This window comes from Triticum urartu, chromosome 5A (genome assembly GCF_056163025.1).
Source record: "Triticum urartu cultivar PI428250 chromosome 5A, HENAU_Tu73, whole genome shotgun sequence".
In the NCBI taxonomy this organism is placed as follows: domain Eukaryota; kingdom Viridiplantae; phylum Streptophyta; class Magnoliopsida; order Poales; family Poaceae; genus Triticum; species Triticum urartu.
In genome coordinates, this window is record NC_141877.1 from 464,203,414 (window position 1) to 464,226,881 (window position 23,468).

The 23,468-nt window shown below is 42.7% G+C and overlaps 1 protein-coding gene across 1 annotated transcript; it reads left to right on the forward strand.

Moving 5' to 3' along the window:
• Positions 1-4,751: 4,751 nt before the first annotated feature.
• On the forward strand, positions 4,752-6,261 carry LOC125556214 (serine/threonine-protein kinase UCN-like). The gene has a single exon (XM_048718994.2). It carries the CDS (start codon positions 4,802-4,804, stop codon positions 6,125-6,127), a length of 1,326 nt encoding a protein of 441 aa, XP_048574951.1. The 5' UTR covers positions 4,752-4,801; the 3' UTR covers positions 6,128-6,261.
• The last annotated feature ends 17,207 nt before the right edge of the window (positions 6,262-23,468 follow it).

Below are 23,468 nucleotides of genomic sequence, written 5' to 3' on the forward strand. Positions count from 1 at the left end.
CACGCGCACAGTACCTGAATTGCTTCTAGCAGCAGCACATGTATGCATCATCCTGGTAAATGTAAATTCAGATGATCGACATGCATGCCTTGTCCGTAATAGATGTACTACACGGCTTGCTTGCAATTTTAAAAATTCGAGTGAAAGCATGGGCCCTCGTCTCAACTCGATCGAGCTGGACTGAACAATGGACAAATCCAGTAGACTGGAGTAAGCTGCAATCCTCAAGTACTAACAACAGTAGTGTCAGCGTTAGGAGGTGAGCATGATCATCAGGTTTTTTTTTGGCTTTGATTATGATTAAACCACCGCCAGCTTAATTCGAGGGTCGTGCAAGTGTGGGCTCCCGGTCAATGGTCTTGGCGAAAACGTAATTCCGATCGAGGACTACTTCATCATCATCACGCATTCACGCAGCTTTGGCGGGTACGTCGACAGCGGTTAGGGCAGTGGCGGAGCCAGCAAGTTGCCAAAGCCCGGGCATGCCGTAAGCTAAACTTTACTTTTGTCTTCAGACACAATGAGTATCATATATTTGGATAAATGTCATGTGCAGTATACACACTAATTTTTATTGATCATAGAAGTAAATAAAAACGGGAATATAATACCAAATAACTCTCCAAACACTAGTCACACAACCTAACCTTTCGACGCCTCGACGACAATAGTACAATATCCAACGTTCATCCTTGTGCACACAAGAGAATCTACAAGATAAAACACATTAATAATTTATATAATTTTCATTGAAATTAAACACATTAGATAAAATGGAGCGTACCAGTAATATGCTAATTGGACCTGGGCAATTGCCCTTTCCGATACTTCATGGCTTGAAACCGTCTAATAATAGCATCATCATCAAGTCCTTTAAAAATCTCCCGCTCGGTGTAGCAAATCATCAAGTCATTAAACCATGTATCATTCATCTTGCTGCGCAATTTAGATTTGATAATCTTCATTGCCGAGAAAGCTCTTTCGACCGATGCCGTTGAGACTGGCAATAACAAAGCCAACTCTATGATTCTTTACACCAGTGGGAAAACCAAATGTTTCTCAGTTTCAACCATCATTGTAGCTAAACTTTCAATATCTTTACAAGAAGAAAAGGCCTCATGCCTTCGTGCATGAAGAATGTAAGTCTGAAGTTTGTCTCTTATAATTGTTGGCAGTCTGCTACTGGATGCCTCTTGAACAGGTTGAGTGTTCACTGTTGCTGCTCGTGTCACTAGTGTCGACGGTGAAGACCCAACGTCTGATCGGGCCGGAGTTGAATTCCCACTGGTGGTACCGGACGATTCGCCGCCTTGGCGCCCCCGCTTACGCTTCCGATCTTGACCGTCGCCCACCGGAGTCAGAGCCGAGGCCTGGCCGCGCAGCATCTCTCTTCTAATCTTGTCGTCCGGCGTTGATCTGGCTGCCGGCGGCAGTCTCTACCTCACGCCCTCGCCGCCTCGGAGGCGCAGATGCGCAGCAGATGTTAGGTCGCGACTAGGTCTCACGTTCGTGCGTACGCAGACGAATAGGCGACTTGTTGATGGATCGATCGATTTAGATTCTTCTTCAGTACGTGGATTGATCGAGCAAACAAGTCCTATTGGCTGTTGTGGTCCATCTAATTGTTTAGCTGATATGAGTAAGGCCCAAACTGCAGAAAACTCCCGGACTGGCCCAGTTAGAAAAGTTTATATATTTTCCATCGTTTTTTCATGTTTTGGGGAGTTTTTTAGGCATGCGATGGCTAGGAAAGATCACTATAGTTTAGAAAACCGACGAGGTCGAGCCCGGGCACGTGCCCAGGCTGCCCGTACGGTAAATCCGCCACTGGGTTAGGGTTCATCCAGTACTACTACCACTATAGTAGTACGTTGCACGGACGTGTACGTACGATAACGCGAAGGCATCACGAGCCGCATCCCAAGCAAAATTTCACCGAGACGCGACGTACGACACGTCCTATCGCGGCCATCATCTTTTGTCACATGCCAATCGCGGCCATCGATTGGGATTAGCCCGTGCGGCATCCGAATCTACTCGTGGATGCTCCGTTGCATCACCTGATTGATGCCTTGTAGCAGTAAATTATTTTCTACTCCCTCCGTTCCATAATGTAATGTGTTTGTGTTTTCTGAGATTCAATTTTGACCCTATATTTGAGCAACAAGACTGACTGTGGTGGGAGCAAAAATTCATATTTTCGATATTAATTCGGTGATATAATTTTTGCTTCCGTCATAATCAATTTTGTTGGTTAAATTTATGGTCAAACTTAAATCTCGAAAAGTACGGACATACTAGTATATTATAAAATGGAGGGAGTATCCATTTGAATGTCTGTCAAGTCTGTGAAACAATGTCCTCTGATTCAAAATCATTTGAATGATCTTGAGCTCCACGCCCTTCTTCGAACAATTCGTCTGCATCAACTGTTTTGCCTAGTACCATGCACACGTATTAGAAGTAAGTGGACGAACGCGCCAAAATCCTGCCTCGGTGCATCCGGACTGTTGCTGTAATCCAAGTGAGGACTGGCCATGCAACTTTGCCGCCTATAAATAATTCAGCTTCTGTCGATCATGTTTATAAGTTTTGTTATCCACGGTGCTCAATGCCACAAGAATTTCTCAGATTAGACCCAATTACTAGATACTAGCTCTAGCTTGGCACGAACTAGTACAAGTAACTTTCTCGGAGATAGAGTAGTTGGCGAGGACACAAGGACACCCCTACAGAGTCACGATCAGTTGGAAGGTGAGACGGCGGTGACTGTTTGAAAATGGAATAAATGCCTTCTCGTCTAGCCCTTGTTTCGATGATGCGTCTAGCATTATCGGTGGATGTGTGAAGGTATTGCTCTGACGGATCTGTCTTTGATGGATTTACTCGGAGTCATTCGTCTTCGTTCGTGTGTCTTTAAGTTAGATCCGTTTGATCTACACTCCTCATCTGTGGCGGTTATTGTTCTGGTGTGTTAGTTCTATGACGCTTCAGCACGATAAATTTCTGACTGTCTACTACAATAAGGTTTGTCCGGCTCCGGTGAGGAAAGGGCCATGACAGCGGCGCCTTCAGCTCATTTCAGTGATTGTAGTCGTCGCTAGATGGTCTATAAATCTGAATGTAATTATTACTATTTTAATGTTTGTTGTACTATCATAATGAAAGCCGAATAGATTGAAAGTTTTTTTCAAGAAAAACTGACTGACTGACGATGAAAAACGCCAGAGCCACGCCGGAGACACCAACGAAACTATGTCAAAATGGCATGGCCGCTCTGTTTAAATTTGCAGGGGAAGCGAGACGGACAAATTAAAGTTATTTACCCAAAACCACTATACTTGGGGCTAGGGTAACGACTTGGTACCACAATTGAATCAGGACACAAAAAACCACCGGTTCTGTGCCTAATGTGTAATGCGGAGCACTGATGCTCAAATTTGATCGTGGAAACAGCGGAACCGACAGGTGGGGTCCGTCCGTCGGGACGACGTGGCATGTCAATTTGGACAATTCGTTGAGGTGGGCGTAGGTCCCATCTGTCATACTCACACACCTCCTTCTTCCTCATCTCTATCTTTCTCTCTCTTTCCAATCAGCCACACAGAAGACGCCGCCGGTGGCCACACCCAGGCCGGACCCATGCTGCCTCCACCGCATGGTCGGCCACCACGGCCATCCCCGTCGGTAGCCGGCGCCTGACGAGCCGCTCTTCCCCGAACATCAACCTCCTCCTCTCGTCCAGGGCTTTGGTGATGCGTGCCTCGCCCCGAGCAGCACCACTCGAGCCGCTTGCTTGCCGGCCGCGGCCCGCTCCGGATGTGGCGCCCGCGACCCCGCCACCTCGAATCTGGCGCCCAGGAGCCTGCTGTCGTCTGCAACGGCCGCCGGCGTCCGCACCCCACGGCGTCATCTCCTCCCCGATCTGCGGTCGTCGTCGGCCATCAGTCTCGTGGCCAGAGACCACCCCAAGCCCCAGCACCTTGTCTGGGAGCTCTGGAATGCCTCCTCGAGCAATCCTATCGGAGTACTTGGACCCGGACGTCCAGAATCGGCGGCGCTGCGGTCGTCTTCTCCACCTCCGACCACACACCACCGCGCCTTGATATGCCGCTCCGATGAACCTCCGCGCCTCGCATCTAGTCCCTAGGCTTCGACACGTCCTCCTAATGCCTCCGCCGCCAGCTTCGACAAGCTATGGGTCACCAAGCCGTCTTCCCCGCCTCACCATGCTCTGTCGGCCGCTGCCGCTGACGAGGATGTTGCTCCAGTGCTACCTCGCCGCGTCCAAGCACGCATACGTGCTCAAGGTGAGCCCCCCCCTCGCATTCCCCTTGCCACGGCGTGCCGCGATGTGTTCAGTGACCACAGGATGAACGCACGGAAGGTGCTCGACGGAATGCCCATAGATAGAATGTTGTGAAGAAGATGACCCTCTAGTCATTGACAGGTGGGACCCACGTCTCATTTGCCACATCACTCGGTCAAAGTTTTTTGTCGTCGCCATGTCAGCCCGACCAGTGGGGCCAACTTGTCAGTTTCACTGTTTTCGTGAGCTTATCAGACAATCAGTGCTTGGTGTTACGCATTAGGCACATAACCGGTAGTTTTTTGTGCCCTGGTTCAAATGTGGTACTAAGTTGTTACCCTAGCCACAAGTGTGGTGGTTTTGGGTAAATAAGTCGACAAACTACGCCGGCCCCTCCCCACCTTTATATGAGCACGTCCTCGCGAGCCCATTCCCAGCCGGACACTCACGACTCACGAGCCACAGCGCCACGCAAGGCTTTGGCGCGCGATCATGCAGCCCGCGGTCGGCACGGGCGGGGTGGACATAGACCTCGGCGCGGCGCGGGCGGCGCGGGTGCTGGGGCGCGGCGCCATGGGCACGGTGTTCCTGGTCGCCGCCGGCGCCGAGGCCGAGGCCGGGTACGCGCTCAAGGTCTTCGACAAGCGCTCCCACGCGTCGGCGCCGCCCGGGCGCGCCGAGGACGCCGCGCGCCGCGCGCGGTGGGAGGTGTCCGTGCTGTCCCGGCTCGCGCACCCGCACCTGCCGTCGCTGCTGGGCCGCGCCGAGACGCCCGACCTGCTCGCCTGGGCCATGCCCTACTGCGCGGGCGGCGACCTCAACGAGCTCCGACGCGCGCAGCCCGACCGCGTCTTCTCCCCCGCCGCCGTCAGGTTCTACGCCGCCGAGGTCGTGTCCGCGCTCGCCGACCTCCACGCCGCTGGGATCGCGTACCGCGACCTCAAGCCCGAGAACGTGCTCCTCCGCGCCGACGGCCACGTCACCCTCACCGACTTTGACCTCGCCCGGCTGCTCCCGCCCAAGTCCCCTTCCGCCTCCACGTGCACCTCCGCCTCGTCGCCGTGCTCGTCGGCTACGCCGTCGCCCACGGCGCCGAAGCCCCAGGGGCGACAGTACCGCCACCTGCGCCGGATCTTCGCGAGAAGCGAGTCCTCCGTGGCCGCGTCGTCCGGGCAGGAGCCCCACAACCTGGCGTGGTACCTTAACAGAAGCGACGGCGGCGTCGACAAGCTCAAGAAGGCCAAGTCAGCCAGGGCGTCGACGCCGTTGGGCCGCGGCAAGAACCACGCGAGCTTCCGCTCGGCCGCGAGCGGCGGCGGCGCGTGCGAGAGGTCCTTCTCGTTCGTGGGCACGGAGGAGTACGTGGCGCCGGAGGTGGTTAGGGGCGACGGCCACGAGTTCTCCGTCGACTGGTGGGCGCTCGGGGTGCTCGTGTACGAGATGGCGTTCGGGAGGACGCCGTTCCGCGGCCGGAACCGGAAGGAGACGTTCCGGAACGTGCTGCTCCGGGAGCCGGAGTTCTCGGCCGACGTCGGGCGGCGGTGGCCGGACCTCACCGACCTCATCGCGCGCCTGCTGGATAAGGACCCCGCGAGAAGGCTGGGCTTCTCCGGCGGCGCCGACGAGGTGAGGGCGCACCCGTTCTTCGCCGGGGTGGCGTGGGACCTGCTCGGGGAGGTGTCCCGGCCGCCGTACATCCCTCCGCCGGCCGATGACATTGTGATGTGCGAGGGGTTCGGCGTGGTAGATTACTTCCAGAAGCTTCACCAGCCTCCACCGCAGCCGGATGGATCGCCAGAGTCCTTGCCAGAGTTCTGACGCTCGATCGTTATTTTCACCTGCTATGTCAGTTTTACCGTTTTGCTCCTTAGAGAATCACTATATCTTGTGACTAGGGTTTACTTGTATTGTGCTGGTCGTATGTGTAAATATACGACACTAAGATTATGCTAGAGTAAGTTTTGCTTCGCCAAAAAAAGAGAGACGAACTTTCTTCTTTCAGAAAATATCGATAACATTTTAGAGCACAAAAGTTATTTCTTCTTTTTTAATACTCCTTTCATTCATTTTTATAATACGTTTTGAAGCTGACATTGAGTTGTTTTGCGCTCTGTGTGAATTGTCTAAACGTCTTATAAAAGGGAAAAAAGGGGAGTAGTTTTTTGTTCTTGGCGAAAAGGCCGAAAGCCAAATGTAGATAAAACCAGCCCTTACAAGATTTTTCTTACACGCGAGTCGTTGAAGTTTTTGCAACGCCTTCCCTCTGCATACATCAACAACACACTGTGAGCAATACAGTTGTCGCCTCTATACCTCCGTTTAAGTGGAGCAATCTTGTTGAAGCCCAGAAGTTTGAAGAAACAACGTAAAGGAAGTCGTCGATGTACACACCATAAGACGTCAATCATGATCTGGCATATCACCACCCCGGAGAAGCTAAGACTGGGAAGAGCCAGAAAATAATCCAACTCTTGCCAGGTCGAGTAGGGAGATACGAACCTTGCAAGTTCCCCGAGGGAGACTCATCTGTCTGAGCTTCATCGGACAAGTATGCAGATCAAAATCCTACGACTACTATGTCAAAATTTATTTAGCGAAATCTAGGTGTATATCAAGAGACATGCCACCCAAATTAGTGTCATGGTTATAATTTTTTATGCATTCATTTTAATGTGACATTTCCTCAGTAAATGACTCATTTAACAAATTTTCATTTAGATTAACCCATTTGGCAAGTGTTTTACCAGTTTCTACTCCATTAACCGTAGTTTTGTTCGCTTTTACCCCATTTAGCAATCTATTATCGTCCTGTTAGTTAGGTACATGTGGCATGCTACGCCACAATTTTCCTCCCGTCATTTTTCCCATGTCCGACTTGGTCGAATGGCTTTGGTAGACATGTTTTTTGTCTAACGGTTGTCATGTGTATTTTTTTTCGGGAAAACTTGCGATTTATTTATCATTAATTTTGACAGTACAACGGACATCAGAATAATAAAAATTACATCCAGATCCGTAGACTATATAGCGTGTGAACTTACGCACTGATTAGATATAACTCCGTCAACGTTTTGTCTAAAAATGACCCGCAAGAGGAGTTATATCTGCAACCTAAAATATTTTAGGAGGGGTAAAAACTGACAACACTTTCGCTAAATGGGGTAATTCAGTTGAAGCTCAGTTAAACGGGGTAATTCGAGTAAAAGTATATTGAAGTACCACTATTGACCAGCACGGCCAACTGTCCAGGGAGTACTACGCGCCTAGTATTCCACATCGCTGGATCAAGAATTAACCGAGTCCCGTACCAATGCTTGACCATGTGTACGTATGGCAATTCATATCGCTGGCCTGACCTGCACATTCGGGGTTAAAAGCCTGCTTGCGGACGGTCGTAGAACTCCACATGTCACACTTCTCCATGACTTCGCTTCGAGTTACTTCAATCCAGTTACATGTTCAGTAAAAAAAATAAAGCAGTTCATGCCATGGACATGCATATACGTCAGGAGTCTACGGTCTACAGCTTCGAGTCTTCCAGTTTCACATCTGCAGACTGCAGTCCATTCGTTAGATCTTCAGCGATTTGCGTTAACTAGAATCAGGACGACTGGCAATCTGGCATGGCTCCCGATTATTTGGGAGAGTTTATTAATTCTGCAACAGTTGCAAAGGCTGACAAGTGTGCCCGTCCGATACGTTTGGCATGCTTGTTGGAGGCACTTGGCGCTACTGTTTCCAGTTGATCTCTTCCTCTTGCGGTTGCAGGCAGGTCACTAATAACGAGGGCACTGTTAACTAATTCCTTAAAACTGTCGCTTAGCGACTGACGGCTGACCGGTAATTAAACAAAGAAGTGCAGAATAACGTGAGCGCACTCGACAGTGGCAGCCGGCTACCTCGCTAGCGGCATTAGCCACGCAGTTAACTAGTTACGGGCGATCTAATCGGAGACGCTGGGTGGGATATAAACTAATTAAACGGCGCCGGTCACTTTTAGCCGCGTAATTTACAAGTGCGATCGGGAGGGTTTTGATGGGGAATGTTCGAGCGTTAGGGGACACTGCTGGAGCTTTACTTTAGTTAGTGTGCGCAAGTTTTGGGGGTAGATATACACGGGCCACTGTGCAGGAGTTGGCTTCTGCAACCTGTTCTTTGGGCTAAGCAACCGGCTCAAGACTTGGCTACAGGTGAAGCAAAAGCATTGATATTTTTTCAGTATCAATGTGCGTGTTTGATATTGCATATGCTTCTGGTTGATTATTGCCCCTACTTGATGTCGTCACGCTTATACAACTTAGGCAACGTTTTCAACGTGGCTTTGCTCATTGCTGGGGACAGTGGCGGTGCCAGAAACCATATCATGTGTAGTCAATTGGGTGTTGTGAAGTCAGATGTATGAACATGTATGAATTTCTATGATTTTTTTGCATGGTTTTTGCTTGTCATATGATGTAGTATTTGACAAAAATATGTGTAGTCAATTGACTACACAGGCAAAGTGTGGCTTCGCCACTGACTGGGGAGATTAAGAAAGTACGACTTTTCCCCGTGAAGGGCTCATTCGGCTTACATTATTTTCAAATCAAAGCAATGGAAATGATGAAGGTTTGAGATGCCTTATCCATTCAAATCTTAGGATTTTTTTTATGAGGTGCCACCTAATGCTAAGAATTATTAGAAATTAGGCAAGTATGGACACAATCCTAAGGAAAATAATACCTCCATTCTTGTGAAACGAATACCATACATAAAAAAAATCCCCATGGTTAAAATCCCATAGTAACCCTTCAAAAAACATGTAAACCAAATGAGACTTCCCTCTTCATGCATCCAATTGGATTGGGGGGGGGGGGGGGGGGGGTGGAGTGGAGCGAGGAACGATGTATGGCCAGGAGGGTTGATTTGAGCCCAACCATCCTAAGATGACGGTGAAGGGGTCTTGACGGTGTTGACGAAAATGATGACCATCCTCTAAGCACGGTATTCATACGGATAATGAGAGTCGGATTGGTGGAAGGTCTTTTTTATGGTATGGCACACAAATTCTAGGGCACAACCCCAATTTATTTCAAAAGAAAAAGGGCCGCCATATAGATGATAAAGGAGATTTCACACGAAAAAAAAGGGGAATAAAATTGTGCCAGATATAACAAAAGATATAAGAAAATGATACTTTTTTCTTTCTAAACTTGGGTGCACCGTACCCCTATCCTTATATCCTTCACTCCATTAAGATCCGTACTAGCCAACTAAATTTACTATATAGGAGTTTCTGTTTTATGTTTCTCTCAAATGAAACACCATATAGACTTCAACCTTTGCAAATCAACAAAACATTAGAACTAGAACATGAAAAAAAGGTTCAAACTAGCTCAAGGGGAGCAGCCTTGGTTGAAGGCTCAGATTGAGAGCACGAGTTTCAAAGGAGACAACCGTGCATACACTAGGGTGAGTGGAATGTGAAAAAAAGGCTGGAAGCCTTGAAGCCGGAGTAACTGATCCATGCCAAAGGTCTAAGCAGGATGTGGAGCCACTATTCACGATTTTGACACCTGTAGCCTCATGGATCGACATAAGGCTGACCAATATATCTTTCCAAACAACATGATCAACCATGGTGGCACCTTGATTTGACTTTGTTGTCTTCGTCGACTGTGGAGGACGGATCAAGAGCAGGAGTAGAGGAAAGGGACAATGGAAAGGAGAAGATATGGTGAGCAGGTGCGGGGAGGGGACAACAATGTTGGCGATGAGAAGAGATATTAAAAGGTGTTCGAGGAAAGGTATAGTGCTTGAAGACTACAACTTGAAAGTTTTAGTCGCTCTTCACCATTAAGTGCAATTGCACAGATAAGAAATACAATTACACCAAGAACACTGCAACTAAAAAGGGGCAACCACATAACAGATGTAGACAAAAATACAGAAAAGGTAAAAGTACGATTGCACAAAAAGTTATAATTGTACGAGTAAGTGCAACTAAAAAAACAATTGCAATAAAAACGATTGAATTTCATAGAAGTGACTGAAATTACACCAATATATAAAATAGTGACTAAAACTACTAATTTTTTGTCACAAATACAAAACCATTTTCTTAAAATAGCAGAAAATTCATAGTAGTGACTAAAACACCATTGCATAAAGAGTGGCTAAAGCAACGAAAAAATTAGACACATGTGCTGTGCTGGCTAGGTAGTAAGCATGGCCAGGGACAAGGGTACGTACAAGCCACTAGGGAGCACCACCGATCATGCACGCACGTCGCGAGGCAGAGAGATGGCCACGGCCGGGCGCGCAAAACCTACTTTTCTCTCCCAGCCCGGCAAGGGAAGTTGCACCAGTAGAAGGTGTGGCCAAGAACGAACACGACCACATGCATGCAATGCATTGGTAGTTGGTCAACGGCGACAGGGAAAGATGCATGGTATCCATCGCCCTAACTCGCAACGGCCCCGAGCCCGAGTGAATGCGTACATATGCTCGACCCAGGAGGCCAGGAGACCAGGCATCGGTCGTTTTCGTCCCAATAGTAATAGTAATAGTGTGCACGATGAGTTGTTTCATCTCGTCGTGGATCCATCCACGGGTCTTTTTTTTTTTTTGAGGATCATCCATCCACGGGTCAAGTGGTGCATGCATGCATGCTTTTAGTTGTTTGGCAACGCGGCATGCTGCATGCAATTATTTGACTAGACTTGTCTAAAGCTCTGCTGCGTGCGCTTCTTCCGCTCTTCGGGAAAGGAAACCGCACCGGCTAGCTAGCCATCAGCATGTAGTAGGACATCAGGAGTACGATCTAGGAGTAGCTAGCTGCTTTGCCTAGCCGGGGCATGCCACAGATTGCCACACGTGTGCTCAGCACTTGGCACTTTGGCAAGTACGTGTAGGAGTAGGACGCCCCACCTAGCTACTTTGGTTCAGCGGGAGCACTATGCCTATGCGACTCGGGATTTTGTCTCCAACCATCGATCGGCTGGCTTGCAGCGCGGCCCGTATGGTTGCATTGCATGAGAGCTTGCAGGTAGCTTACGCTAAACTCAAGGAGGGAACGAGGGATCATATCATGAGTAGTACTGTAGCTTATGCTGTGCTACAGACGATTATGTGAGTCGGAGATGTGCTTGTATACTCTGCTACAGATGAGCGCGCGCAACGCAAAGCAGCAGAGATAAAACAATTGCTAGCTAGTACTGTGTCTGTGTGGGAAGAACTGAAGAAGCTTCGACAGTGACAGTGACTAGCTTTGCATTGCGCCGTTTGCACGGAACGCATGCACGTTAAGCAATACTGGACTACACCGCAGCTGTCCGTCTGTGCGGCGCATGTGGCTTCTCGGAGAAACACGCCACGTCGTAGCGCGCGTAGGCCCTGCTTGAGCTTGACGTGCTGTTTTGCTCACGACGAGATTGGCCCAAGCCACGACCGATCGCCCTCCGGCGACCACGACGTGCGCCGCTGCGCGCGCTAGCAACAGTTCGTCCCCGTGGTTAGGCGAGAACGAGCTTTAGGGGCTGTTTGATTTCTAGTCATATTTTGCCACACTTTACCACGTCTCATTTTAGATAAGTTTGACCAAATTAGATGAGTGTTTGGTTCTAGCCACATTTAAGGCAAGAATTTTTAATGAGAAGTGAACCCCACGTATCATAGACATAAAAAATGTGGCAAGATTCTCGTAGATAAGTCAAAGTGTGACTAACAATTTAAGCAACTCAAGTTAGACAAGTGTAATGTGACAATATATGGCAAACATAGTCACAATCCAAACGGCCCCTTAGTTTCCACCTAACTAGCTAACTGCGATTCCTATTTGGCGCGCGTCTTCTGGATAGCCACACAGCGCCTACCCTCCCAATGGGCTACCTCTTCCCTGAACCTTTTTTTTCTTTCTTTTTTTTCGCCTGGTTTTTATTTCCTTTTCTTTTATGCTCTTTTCTTCCTTCTTTCCTTTTTTTGTTTTAAAATTTCAAGAACATTTTTCTGAAACTTTGTGAACAGTCTTTCAATCCACATACACTTTTTACAATTCATGAACAATACTCGATTTAATGAATATTTGTTTCTCATGTTATTGAACATTGCTTGAACTCATGATTTTTTTTTCTGAATTCACGTATATTTTTTAAAACCCATGATCATTCTTTTCATCAAATTCAAAAATCTTCATATTTTTTTAAATGATCATTAGATCCAAATAATGTTCATCAAATTCAAAATTTCTTCACCAAATTCAACATATGTTCATCCAATTCAATTAATATTCATTTAATTTTTTATCAAATTAAAGTAATTGTTCACGAATTATAAAATATGGTTATCACATTTAAAAATGTTCATCCAATCCGAAAATTGTTCCTGAAATTCAAAATTTGCTCATTAAATTCGGAAAAATTTCATCAAATTCAAATTTTTTCATAAGTTGTTCACTAAAATACCTTTTTCCATTTTATGAAATAATGAATGTTTTTTGAATTTTTTGAATATAATTTAACCTCACAATTTGTTTTTAATTCGTGAGCTTTTTGAGATTCAAAACCTTCTTTTTAAAATCCAGAACTTTTTTAACAAAGCAAAAGAATAGAAAAGAAAATTAAACAAAAACAGGGGAGCTCCGGCCCCACCTCGATCGACCAAAGTTCGCACCTGGGAGCGAGGCGTGTGCATTTTGTCGCTGCACGAAATGGGAGCTCCCCTAATTAATGGGTGCACCTATACCTCGATCAACGCGAGTTTCACGTTAACCTCGCCTAAAGCAAGTGCCATACTGGGCAAGCCACTGCCTCAATTTTTTTTACTTCCATTTATACCTCCCAATATTCTAAATTTACATATTACAAAATACACTTTACGTAGTACATTTTAGAAAAAAAATATTAATCATGCATTTGAACAACAATAAATGTGTATAGAAGCTAACCAACACGTGGTTGGATGGTTGTTAGGAGGACAGTGGTATACTCAAGCCCACCAGGGTTCAAGTCTTGGTGCTCGCATTTATCCTGGGTTTATTTCAGAATTTCCTGCGATGCGCTTTCAGTGGTAGAAGACGTTTCTGTCGACAACGAGATGCCTACGGTGATTTCGTAAATCTCAAGATAATGTGTCGGCTCAGTCTTACGAAGGTGCTCGTAGGGGTAGGGTATGCGTGTGTGCGTCCATATGGGTCCGTACTGTGTTCAGAAAAAAAATGTGTACAGAAAAAACATTACCAATATATACAAAAAATGTACAATCTGTATGGGAAATAGTAGAAATAAATAGAAAATAAGTTTTAGAAAATGTTAATCATTTATTTGTAATACGTTAAACAAGCATAAAAAATGTTACTCATGTATAAAAAATATGTATAATGTGTAAAGAAAAGTAGACATACAAAAATATATGTTTTTAAAAACAATTACTCATCTACTTAAAAATGTTTAACATGTATTAAAAATTGAACATAAAAAATACCAAAAATCTTTAATATTCCAGGTTTATACCAAAAATGTAGACTGTGTAGTGATTAAAGTGAATATAAATAATATTTTTAAAGGTTGATTGTGTATAAAAAAATGTCAATCATATATTTCAAATTGAAAAATGTGTAAAAAAAAGTTCCAGATGTATACGAAAATATACAATGTGTATCAAAGCATAAGTCTACAAACACAAATATTTGAAAAAATTATTTATCATCTATTTTAAAAATGTTAGACATGTATTTAAAATGTTTGATTTCTAGTCATATTTTGCCACACTTTACCACGTCTCATTTTAGATAAGTTTGACCAAGTTAGATGAGTGTTTGGTTCTAGCCACATTTAAGGCAAGAATTTTTTTATGAGAAGTGAACCCCACGTATTATATTATAGACATAAAAAGTGTGGCAAGATTCTCTTAGGCAAGTCAAAGTGTGACTAACAATTTGAGCAACTCAAGTTAGACAAGTGTGGCAAAAATAACGTGACAATATATGACAAACATAGTCACAATCGAAACAACCCCTTAGTTTCCGCCTAACTAGCTAACTGCGATTCCTATTTGGCGCGTGTTTACTGGATAGCCACCCAGCGCCTACCCTCCCAAGTGTGGCAAAGTGTGACTAACAATTTGAGCAACTCAAGTTAGACAAGTGTGGGAAAAATAATGTGACAATATATGGCAAACATAGTCAGTGGCGGAGCTTGAAAGAAAAAGTTGGGCGTGTCGGACTAAAGGAGAGCACACTTTTTTTTTTCAAATTATGAATCATAAGGATACGTTCACAAGATTGAGCTAGAAGATACGTACGTTCAGGCTGTTGTTGTTCCAATTCAAACAAGGGCACTACATGGTCTTCCACTCTTTCTCTACTTTATGTCATCTCTTTTTCTTTTAAAGACCAAATCAATTCTTCTTTGAGTCTGATTTTCCTTGCCTATGACTACCTATATTGCAATTTGCATAAGATCAAATCATCAGGCTATTATCACCACTTCACTATCAAGATTGATCGCTGGATGTATTAGACTGAACAAAATCTCCAAATTAAAGAATCAGGCAATTGCTTATCAGATTGCCTATGTACTGATGTGTCTGTGTGTGATGCGGCAGGGGGCAGGGGGCTAAGCCATGGGTGCTCGCTCAGGTCATGCGTTGGCCTTGCAGATTTGGAGCTGGAGGAGATCAGGAAAACAACGGCAGGAAGAACTGAAGAAGCTTCGACAGTGACAGTGACTAGCTTTGCATTGCGCCGTTTGCACGGAACGCTTGCACATCAAGCAATACTGGACTACACCGCAGCTGTCTGTCTGTGCGGCGCATGTGGCTTCTCGGAGAAACACGCTACGTCGTAGTGCGCGTAGGTCCTGGTTGAGCTTGACGTGCTGTTTTGCATACGAGGAGATTGGCCCAAGCTACGACCGAACCCTCCGGCGACCACGACGCGCGCTAGCAACATTTCGTCCCCGTGGTTAGGCGAGAATGAGCTTTAGTTCCCGCCTAACTAGCTAACCGCGATTCCTATTTGGCGCACGTTTTCTGGATAGCCACCCAGCGCATACCCTCCCAATGGGCTACCTCTTCCCTGAACCGTTTTCCTTTTTCTTTTATTTTTTTCGCCTGGTCTTGTTTTATTTCTCTTTTTTGCTCTCTTTTTTCCATCTTTCCTTTTTTTATTTTAAAATTTCAAGAACATTTTTCTGAAATTTTGTGAACATTTCTTCAATCCACGAACACCTTTTACAATTCACGAATAATATTCGATTTAATGAACATTTTTTTCATGTTATTGAACATTGCTTGAACTCGTGATTTTTTTTTTCTGAATTCACGTATATTTTAAAAAAATTCATGTTCGTTTTTTCCATCAAATTCAAAAATCTTCATAAATTTTAAATGATCATTAGATCTAAATAATGTTCATCAAATTCAAAATTTCTTCACCAAATTCAACATATGTTCATCCAATTCAAATAATATTCATTTAATTTTCTAATCAAATTAAATTAATTGTTCATGAATTTCTGAAAAACACACATCAAATCCAAAATTTGTTCCTGAAATTCAAAAATTGTTTATTAAATTCGGAAAATTTCATAAAATTCAATTTTGTTCATAAAAAATTCAAAAGTTATTCAGTACAATACTCGTTCACAATTTATTTCGAATTCGTGAACTTTTTGACATTCAAAACCTTCTTTTTAAAATCCTGAACTTTTTTAACGAAGCAAACGAATAGAAAAGAAAAATAAACAAAAACAGGGGAGCTCTGGCCCCACCTCGACCGACGAAAGTTCGCACCTGGGAGCGATGCGTGTGCATTTTGTCGTTGCGCACGAAATAGGAGCTCCCCTAATTAATGGGTGCACCTGTACCTTGCTCGAGGCGAGTTTCACGTTAACCTCGCCTAAAGCAAGCGCCATACTGGACAAGCCACTGCCTCATTTATTTATTTACTTTTTACTTTCATTTATACCTCCCAATATTCTAAAGTTACATATTACAAAATACACTTTACGTGCATTTTAGAAAAATATTAAGCATGCATGTGAGCAATAATAATTGTGTATAGAAGCTAACCAACCCGTGGTTGGATCGTTATGAGGACAGTGGTATACAGCCCACCAGGGTTCAAGTCCTGATGCTCACATTTATTCTCAGTATATTTCAGAATTTTCGGCGATGTGATTTCAGTGGGAGGAGACGTTCCCGTTGATAACGAGGCACCTATCATAACTTCGTAAAATCTCAAGATAATGTGTCGTCTCAGTCTTTCGGAACTGCTCATAGGGGTAGGGTATGCGTGTGTGCCCCCTTACCGTGTTAAAAAAATATGTATAGAAAACACATTACCAATATATACAAAAAATGTACAATATATCTGGGAAAAAGTAGACATAAATAGAAAATAAGTTTAAAAAAGTTAATCATTTATATGTAATATGTTAAACAAGTATAAAAAATGCTACTCATTTATAAAAAATATGAATAATGTGTAAAGAAAAGCAGACATACAAAAATATATGTTTCTCAAAACAATTACTCATCTACTTAAAAATGTTTAACATGTATTAAAAATTGAACATAAAAAATACCAAAAATGTTTAATATTCCAGGTGTATACCTAAAATGTAGACCATGTAGTGAAAAAATTGAACATAAATATTTTTATTAAAGGTTAACTGTGTATAAAAAATGTAATCATATATTTCAAATTGATAAATGTGTAAAAAAAGTTCCGCATGTATACGAAAATATACAATGTGTATCAAAACATATGTCTACAAACACAAATATTTGAAAATGTCATCTATTTTAAAAATGTCAGACGTGTGTTAAAAAATGTTATGGTGTATACAAAAAATAAAAAATGTGCACTAAAATTTCGTAATATAAAGATATAAATTTTAAAAATATTGACCGTCCATAGAAAAATGCTAATCATACATTTTAATAACGGTAGACATGTATTAGAAAGTTTTGCCGATATATATAAAAATTGTAGAATGCGTATGAATACAATAGCCAGCAAAACATATTTTTTAAATATTAATCATGTATTTGAAAAAGATAAACACCTGTATAAAAATGTTTTCTGATGTATACGTAAAGTGTACAAATGTGTATCAAAATTATAGTCATGTGTTCATGAAAAAAGAAAACATAAAGAAAAATGGTCAAATTCAAAGAAATGAAAGAAAGAAACAGAATAAATACCTCAAAAGCGATGAAAACTGGAAACCCAAAGAAAACCAACAAAACCCATGAAGAAACCAAGAAAAAATGGAACCGGTTTTTTTTAAGACTGATAAGAACTAAGAAATAACAAAAAATGGAAGAAAGGAAAAAATACCAACAAAAATGGAGAAAGTATAAAAAGAAAACCGAATGAAACAAAGAAAAAGAAAGACAAGAAAAAACATGTAAAAATAAAGAATCTGGTGAAAATCGACAAGGTAGAAAAGAAAAAAAAACAATAGAAACCGAGAAAGAAACAAAAAAATGAAAACCGAGAAAGAAACAAAGAAAATCAACAAAAAAGTAAAAAAAAAGGATGAAAAAACCAAAAAAGCGAAGTCTAAACACAAATTCAGGAGAAAATAAAATGGATTCGAACCAGCGAAACCATCGCTCATTTGCGAACGTCCCGTGCAAGCGATCGAAAAAAATATAAATGGGGTGGCCCAATTGCTATGCCAGATAAGTAGTCCTTTAGACAAGAGAAGCTATCATCTAGCTATAGGCAAGGCATGGTTCTCGTGCTAATTAACGGGCAAGAAGAGTTTGACTGGGCCAGGGTTGACACTCGGCTCCCGCCTAACATGAAGTTCTCACTCTTTCTGTTCTTTGGAAACATCAAACACGTGATGTTCCTATATCTTGGTTTCGTGATGAGCCGTATGCGAGCAGCTGCATATTACGCGGGACCTCCTAGCCCACATGCCAATATTATGGGGCAAATCCCGGCGATGAATATTGGGGACCTAAGGGGAGCCGAGTATCTACTCCCAAGCTCAAATGCTCCCTGATTAATAGTAAAATCAGAAAAAGATTTTTTTAGTAAACTTTGAAAAATGTTTTGTGGGCTTGCAAAAATATATGAAGAACTGACATTTGAAAAGAGAAAAGTATCGCAAAAGATTACATAAATTGTGAATTCAAAAAGTTCATGGATTTTGAAAAAAATGTTTACAAACTTCTAAAAAGTTCACAATATAGAAAAAAAGTTCATTGGATTTGAGAAAGTGCATGGAATTTTACCAAAAGTTCACCAATTTTAAAAAAAGTTCTTCAAATTAGAAAAAAGCTCATCATATTTAGAAAAAATCATTGAATTTCTAAAAAAGTTTACCAAATTAGAAAAAAGTTATTTATTTTGAAAAAAATTCAGTTAATTAAAAAAGTTCACCGGTTTTTGAAAAAAATAAACAGTAAAAGCAAAGAAAAGAAAAAGGGAATAAAAAGCAACCAAAAACTGGACCGGAAGAATAAAAAACGGCTTCCGTGGATTGAATAAAGAATAAGAGGGTGAAAACGCAAAAAGTTGTCACGACCAATGATGAAGTACAAGTGGTTACTGTCTTAATCGGGAAGGAAGAGGTCTTGAGTTTAAATCGTCTGGTTGCACTTTTCTTGGAAACTAACAGAAAACAAATAAAAAATATAAAAATGGGCCGGCCATGAAGCGGGTCTTGAGTTCGAATCGTGCCGTGTCACCTATTTTTTTTGGAAATTAACAGGAAACGAATAAAAAAAGTAAAAAGGCCGGCCCATGAAGCAGGGAGGGGTGTGCGCCCGTTTGCACCCTTGCCTGTAACGGGCGCAATGGGCGTCGTTTAGGAAATGCGGAGTAGGAGCTCCAAGGTTATGTCTCTTTTACTGTTAGATCGAAGAAGCACCCGCCTCTCACGATTTTATAAAGAGTCCACGACCCAAGAACGGGAAGGGTGCAATGGTGCTAGCGGGTTTTAAAGGTTCTAACAGTTTTCCCTTTCTTTTTCTATGTTTTTTACTAGTTTATACTTTTTATTTTTTATGAGTTTTTCTTTTGCTATTTGTTTTTTCACTTCTATTTTTGTCCTTCTTTCCAGTTTTCTATTCCTTTCACCTTTTGTGTTTCCTATTTTTTTCCTCTTAAAATACACGATGATATTTTGTACAAATACTCATCATACATTTTTCAATCACATGTTAAATATTTTTCAGATACATGTCAAACATTTTCTAAATATGCGTTCAACATTTTTTTGAATACCTATTGAACATGTTCAAATGCATGTTGGTTAACATTTTCTAAACTTATGTTGTAATTTTTCAAGAGTGTCATGAACATATATTTGAATGTCTGAACATTTTTTTCTGAATGGTATTGTTTTTCAAATTATGCAAACGATTTTTACATTTCATGAAGAATTTATGATACTGTCTTGAGCATTTTTTTATGTCACGAATATTTTTGAATGGTATGAACAGTTTTCGGATTGCGTAAGCAAATTATTATGTTTACATGAACATTTGGAAAAATTAAATAAAAGTATATTTTTATATATATATAGATTGCATATTTAAAATATTTCAAAATATAAGTAAAATTAGAGACAAAAAACTGGAGAAAGAAACGAAATAATCCACCGAGTGAGCGAATTAAACGAGCGTCACATGCATTACTATGTTGCGCCGGACTTACTGCTCGCTATAGGTTTTTTTTAATAGAATAGCTCGCTATATGTCAGCTATACACATATCTTAGTCAGCGCGCTACAAGATTTTTTTTGAGGGGTATCACCAGTTAATTATTAAAGCAAAACAGTAGCTAGGATACCAGCAATATTAGGGGGATTCAACCGTCACATGTGGTGCCGCAAGTCTAAACATAATGTAGCTTTAGCTAAATAGTGAGCTTCTAAATTCGAATCTCTAGATTCATGCTGCACCTTGGCCTTCTCAAAGTCCTCAATACCCTTTTTTTAGAAAAGAGGGTCAGGCCCTGGCCGCTGCATCAAAATGATGCATACGACCACATTATTGATAAGCAAAAGGTTCAACAAAAGTCTTCAGGTCTCAAAAATATAGAAGCCCACAACGAGCAACAGCAAAATAACAGGATGTCCACAACCGACAGACAAAAAGATAAGATAGAAAACTAAACATCTATCCTATTACATGACCCTATCCAAACCGGTTGAAAATATGCTGTGCTACCGTCTCCCATCGGATAGATCCAGTAACCAAACGCTCACTGACCTTCGTCGGAGTGAGTAGCGACCACATACGGATCAGCGTAGTGGCCCGAAAGATAACCTGCAAGAAATGAATTTTTGTTGTTCTGTTAAAAACCATATCGTTTCTGCAGTTTCAGACTGCCCATAATAAAGCACATACTCCTACACGGATATGTCTCGCTATTTCGGAATCTATCCCATCTAACCACATCCCAAATAACGTGTTGATGGTATTCGGAGGAGTAATATTAAATGCTAAGTGGACTGACCGCCACATCAATGGGCAGTCAAGAAAAGAGGTGTTTGATGGATTCGTCCCTATCACAGAAACTACATCTTGTAGATCGTGTCACATAAACACTTTGATTTTTAAAGGCACTTTGATTTTTCAAACATGTTTCGAACGAGGAATAGACCTAGAGTTGATGACATCCAAATACATGGATTTAATCGAAAACTCTCTATTCTTTGTAAGCTTCCAGCGCAACTGATCGGACTGTTGAGAAAGGTGAACATTCATCAATCTTCTCACAAGATGGATCCAATCTTCCTAACGGTTTCCCGCTAGCGTCCTCCTAAATTAAATATTCAGAGGATTGGACTATAATATTGTGACAACGTAAGCGTCTCTTCGCTGCACAATATTATAGAGAGAAGGATATTGGAGTGCAAGGGGCGTCTCTCCTAGCCATGTATCCTCCCAGAATCTCGTGGTAGTACCATTTCCAACTACAAATTTTGTCCTGTTGAAAAAGACGGATTTCACTCTCATCAGTCCTTTTCAAAAAGGCGAATCAGTCGGCCCCACCGTCACCTGGTATAGTGTTTTGGAATGAAGGTACTTGTTCTGCAGAATTTGGGCCCACGTGGCGTTCGTCTCTATAGATAGCTTATACAGCCACTTGCTGAGTAGACATCTGTTCTTCACCTCTAAGTTTTCAATGCCGAGACCCCCTTGGTCTTTCGGTCTACAAATGATATCCCATTTAGCGAGTCTGTATTTTCGTTTTAATTCATCACTCTACCGGAAGAAGCGCGGTTGATAGAAATCTAGCCTTTTCCGGACTCCAACTGGTACCTCAAAAAAGGACAAGAGAAACATAGCATACTCGTGAGTACCGAATTAATGAGAATTAGTCGGCTACCATATGACATAAGCTTGCCCTTCCAGCAGCTTAGTTTTTTTTTCAAATCGATTCTCAATGCACTTTCATTCTTTGTTAGAAAGCTTGCGATGGTGGATTGGTATACCCAAATACGTGAAGGGTAAAGACCCCAATTCGCACCCGAAAAATTGTTTGTAAGCTTCTTGTTCATCTTTAGCTCTTCCAAAGCAGAACAATTCACTTTTATGGAAGTTAATCTTTAACCCTGATAGTTGTTCGAACAAACATAACACAAGCTTCATGTTCCTTGCTTTTGCCAAATCATGCCCCATGAAGATGATAGTATCATCAACATACTGTAGGATCGACACTCCGCCGTCCACTAAATGCGAAACGAGGCCACCTATCTGGCCGTCATCCTTAGCCCTTCCTATTAGGATTGTCAACATGTCATCCACTATGTTGAAAAGAATCGGTGACATCGGGTCCCCTTGCCTCAGGCCGTTGTGTGTCTTGAAGTAATGACCTATGTCATCATTCACTTTGATTTCAACACTCCCTTTTTGCGTGAAAGAATATACCGGGTTTCTCCAGGACTGATCGAATCCTTTCATACGCAATGCCTGCTGAAGGAATGACCATTTCACCTTATCGTACGCTTTTTCAAAATCCACTTTGAAAACCATCCCATCTAGTTTTTTCGTGTGGATTTCATGGAGCGTTTCATGCAGGACCACAACCCCTTCTAAGATGTTACTGTCCGGCATGAAAGCAGTTTGAGAAGGCTGCACACAGCATGCGCAATCTGCGTAAGCCTATTTGTCCCAACCTTGGTGAAAATTTTAAAGCTGACATTAAGAAGACATATCGGCCTGAACTGTTCAATCCGCACTGCCTCTGTTTTCTTAGGAAGCAAAGTAATTGTTTCGTAATTCAAGTGAAATAGCTGCAACTGTCCACAAAATAAATCATGGAACAACGGGAGCAAGTCATCCTTAATAATGTGCCAACACTTCTTATAAAACTCCGCCGAAAAACCATTCGGCCCTGAAGATTTATTATTCTTCATTTGTGAAATTTTCAAACACTTCTTTCTCCGAAAATAGGGCGGTCAAAATATCGTTCTCATCCGCTGCAAGTTGAGGCACATCCTCAACCCTGGACTCATCCAAGGATACGAAATTATCCTCGGGAGGTCCAGCCAGCTGCTTATAGTAGTTGGTGATGTATAGTTTTAAGTTTTCCTGTCCTAAAATCGTCCCCTCATCTTGCTCGAGTTGAAAAATTCTCTTCTTTCGATGTTTGCCATTCGCAATCATGTGGAAGAATTGAGTGTTATCATCCCCTTGGACGATTTTGCGAACTTTAGCTCGCAGTGCCCACTTCAATTCCTTCTCTTGAAGAAGTTCTTTCAGTCGCATCATCGCGTCCACTTTAGTTTCCAACTCCATGGTATCTAGAATGGAGGACTCGGCTTTTAAATCTAGGGATTGAATAAGTAAAAGGAGCCTTTCCTTTTCAACCTTATATATCCCACTTAAATGTTGGGCTCATCCACGTAAGAAACACCTTAGATGCCTTATCTTGTTTTGCCATCTCTCAACATTCGACCTCCCTCCCGAACCTTTAGCCCATTCTCTGACTATCAGATCCAAGAACCCTTCTCTTTCAAACTACGCTAATTCGAAAGAAAAAGTGTGCTTGTTTCCAAGAACCCTTCTCTTTCAAGTCCTCGATGCTTGATTTAATATCATCGATGATCATAGAGCTTGCCCCTTTGTAGTTTGACCGCAGGTGATTGACAGTGGAAATACAGTTGGTAACCACATGTAACTTACGTATTTGTAGATCACGTGCTAAGGC

Bases quoted from the DNA above. Each gene is read 5' to 3' on its own strand.
- LOC125556214 (XM_048718994.2), top strand. From the start codon at position 4,802: ATGCAGCCCGCGGTCGGCACGGGCGGGGTGGACATAGACCTCGGCGCG.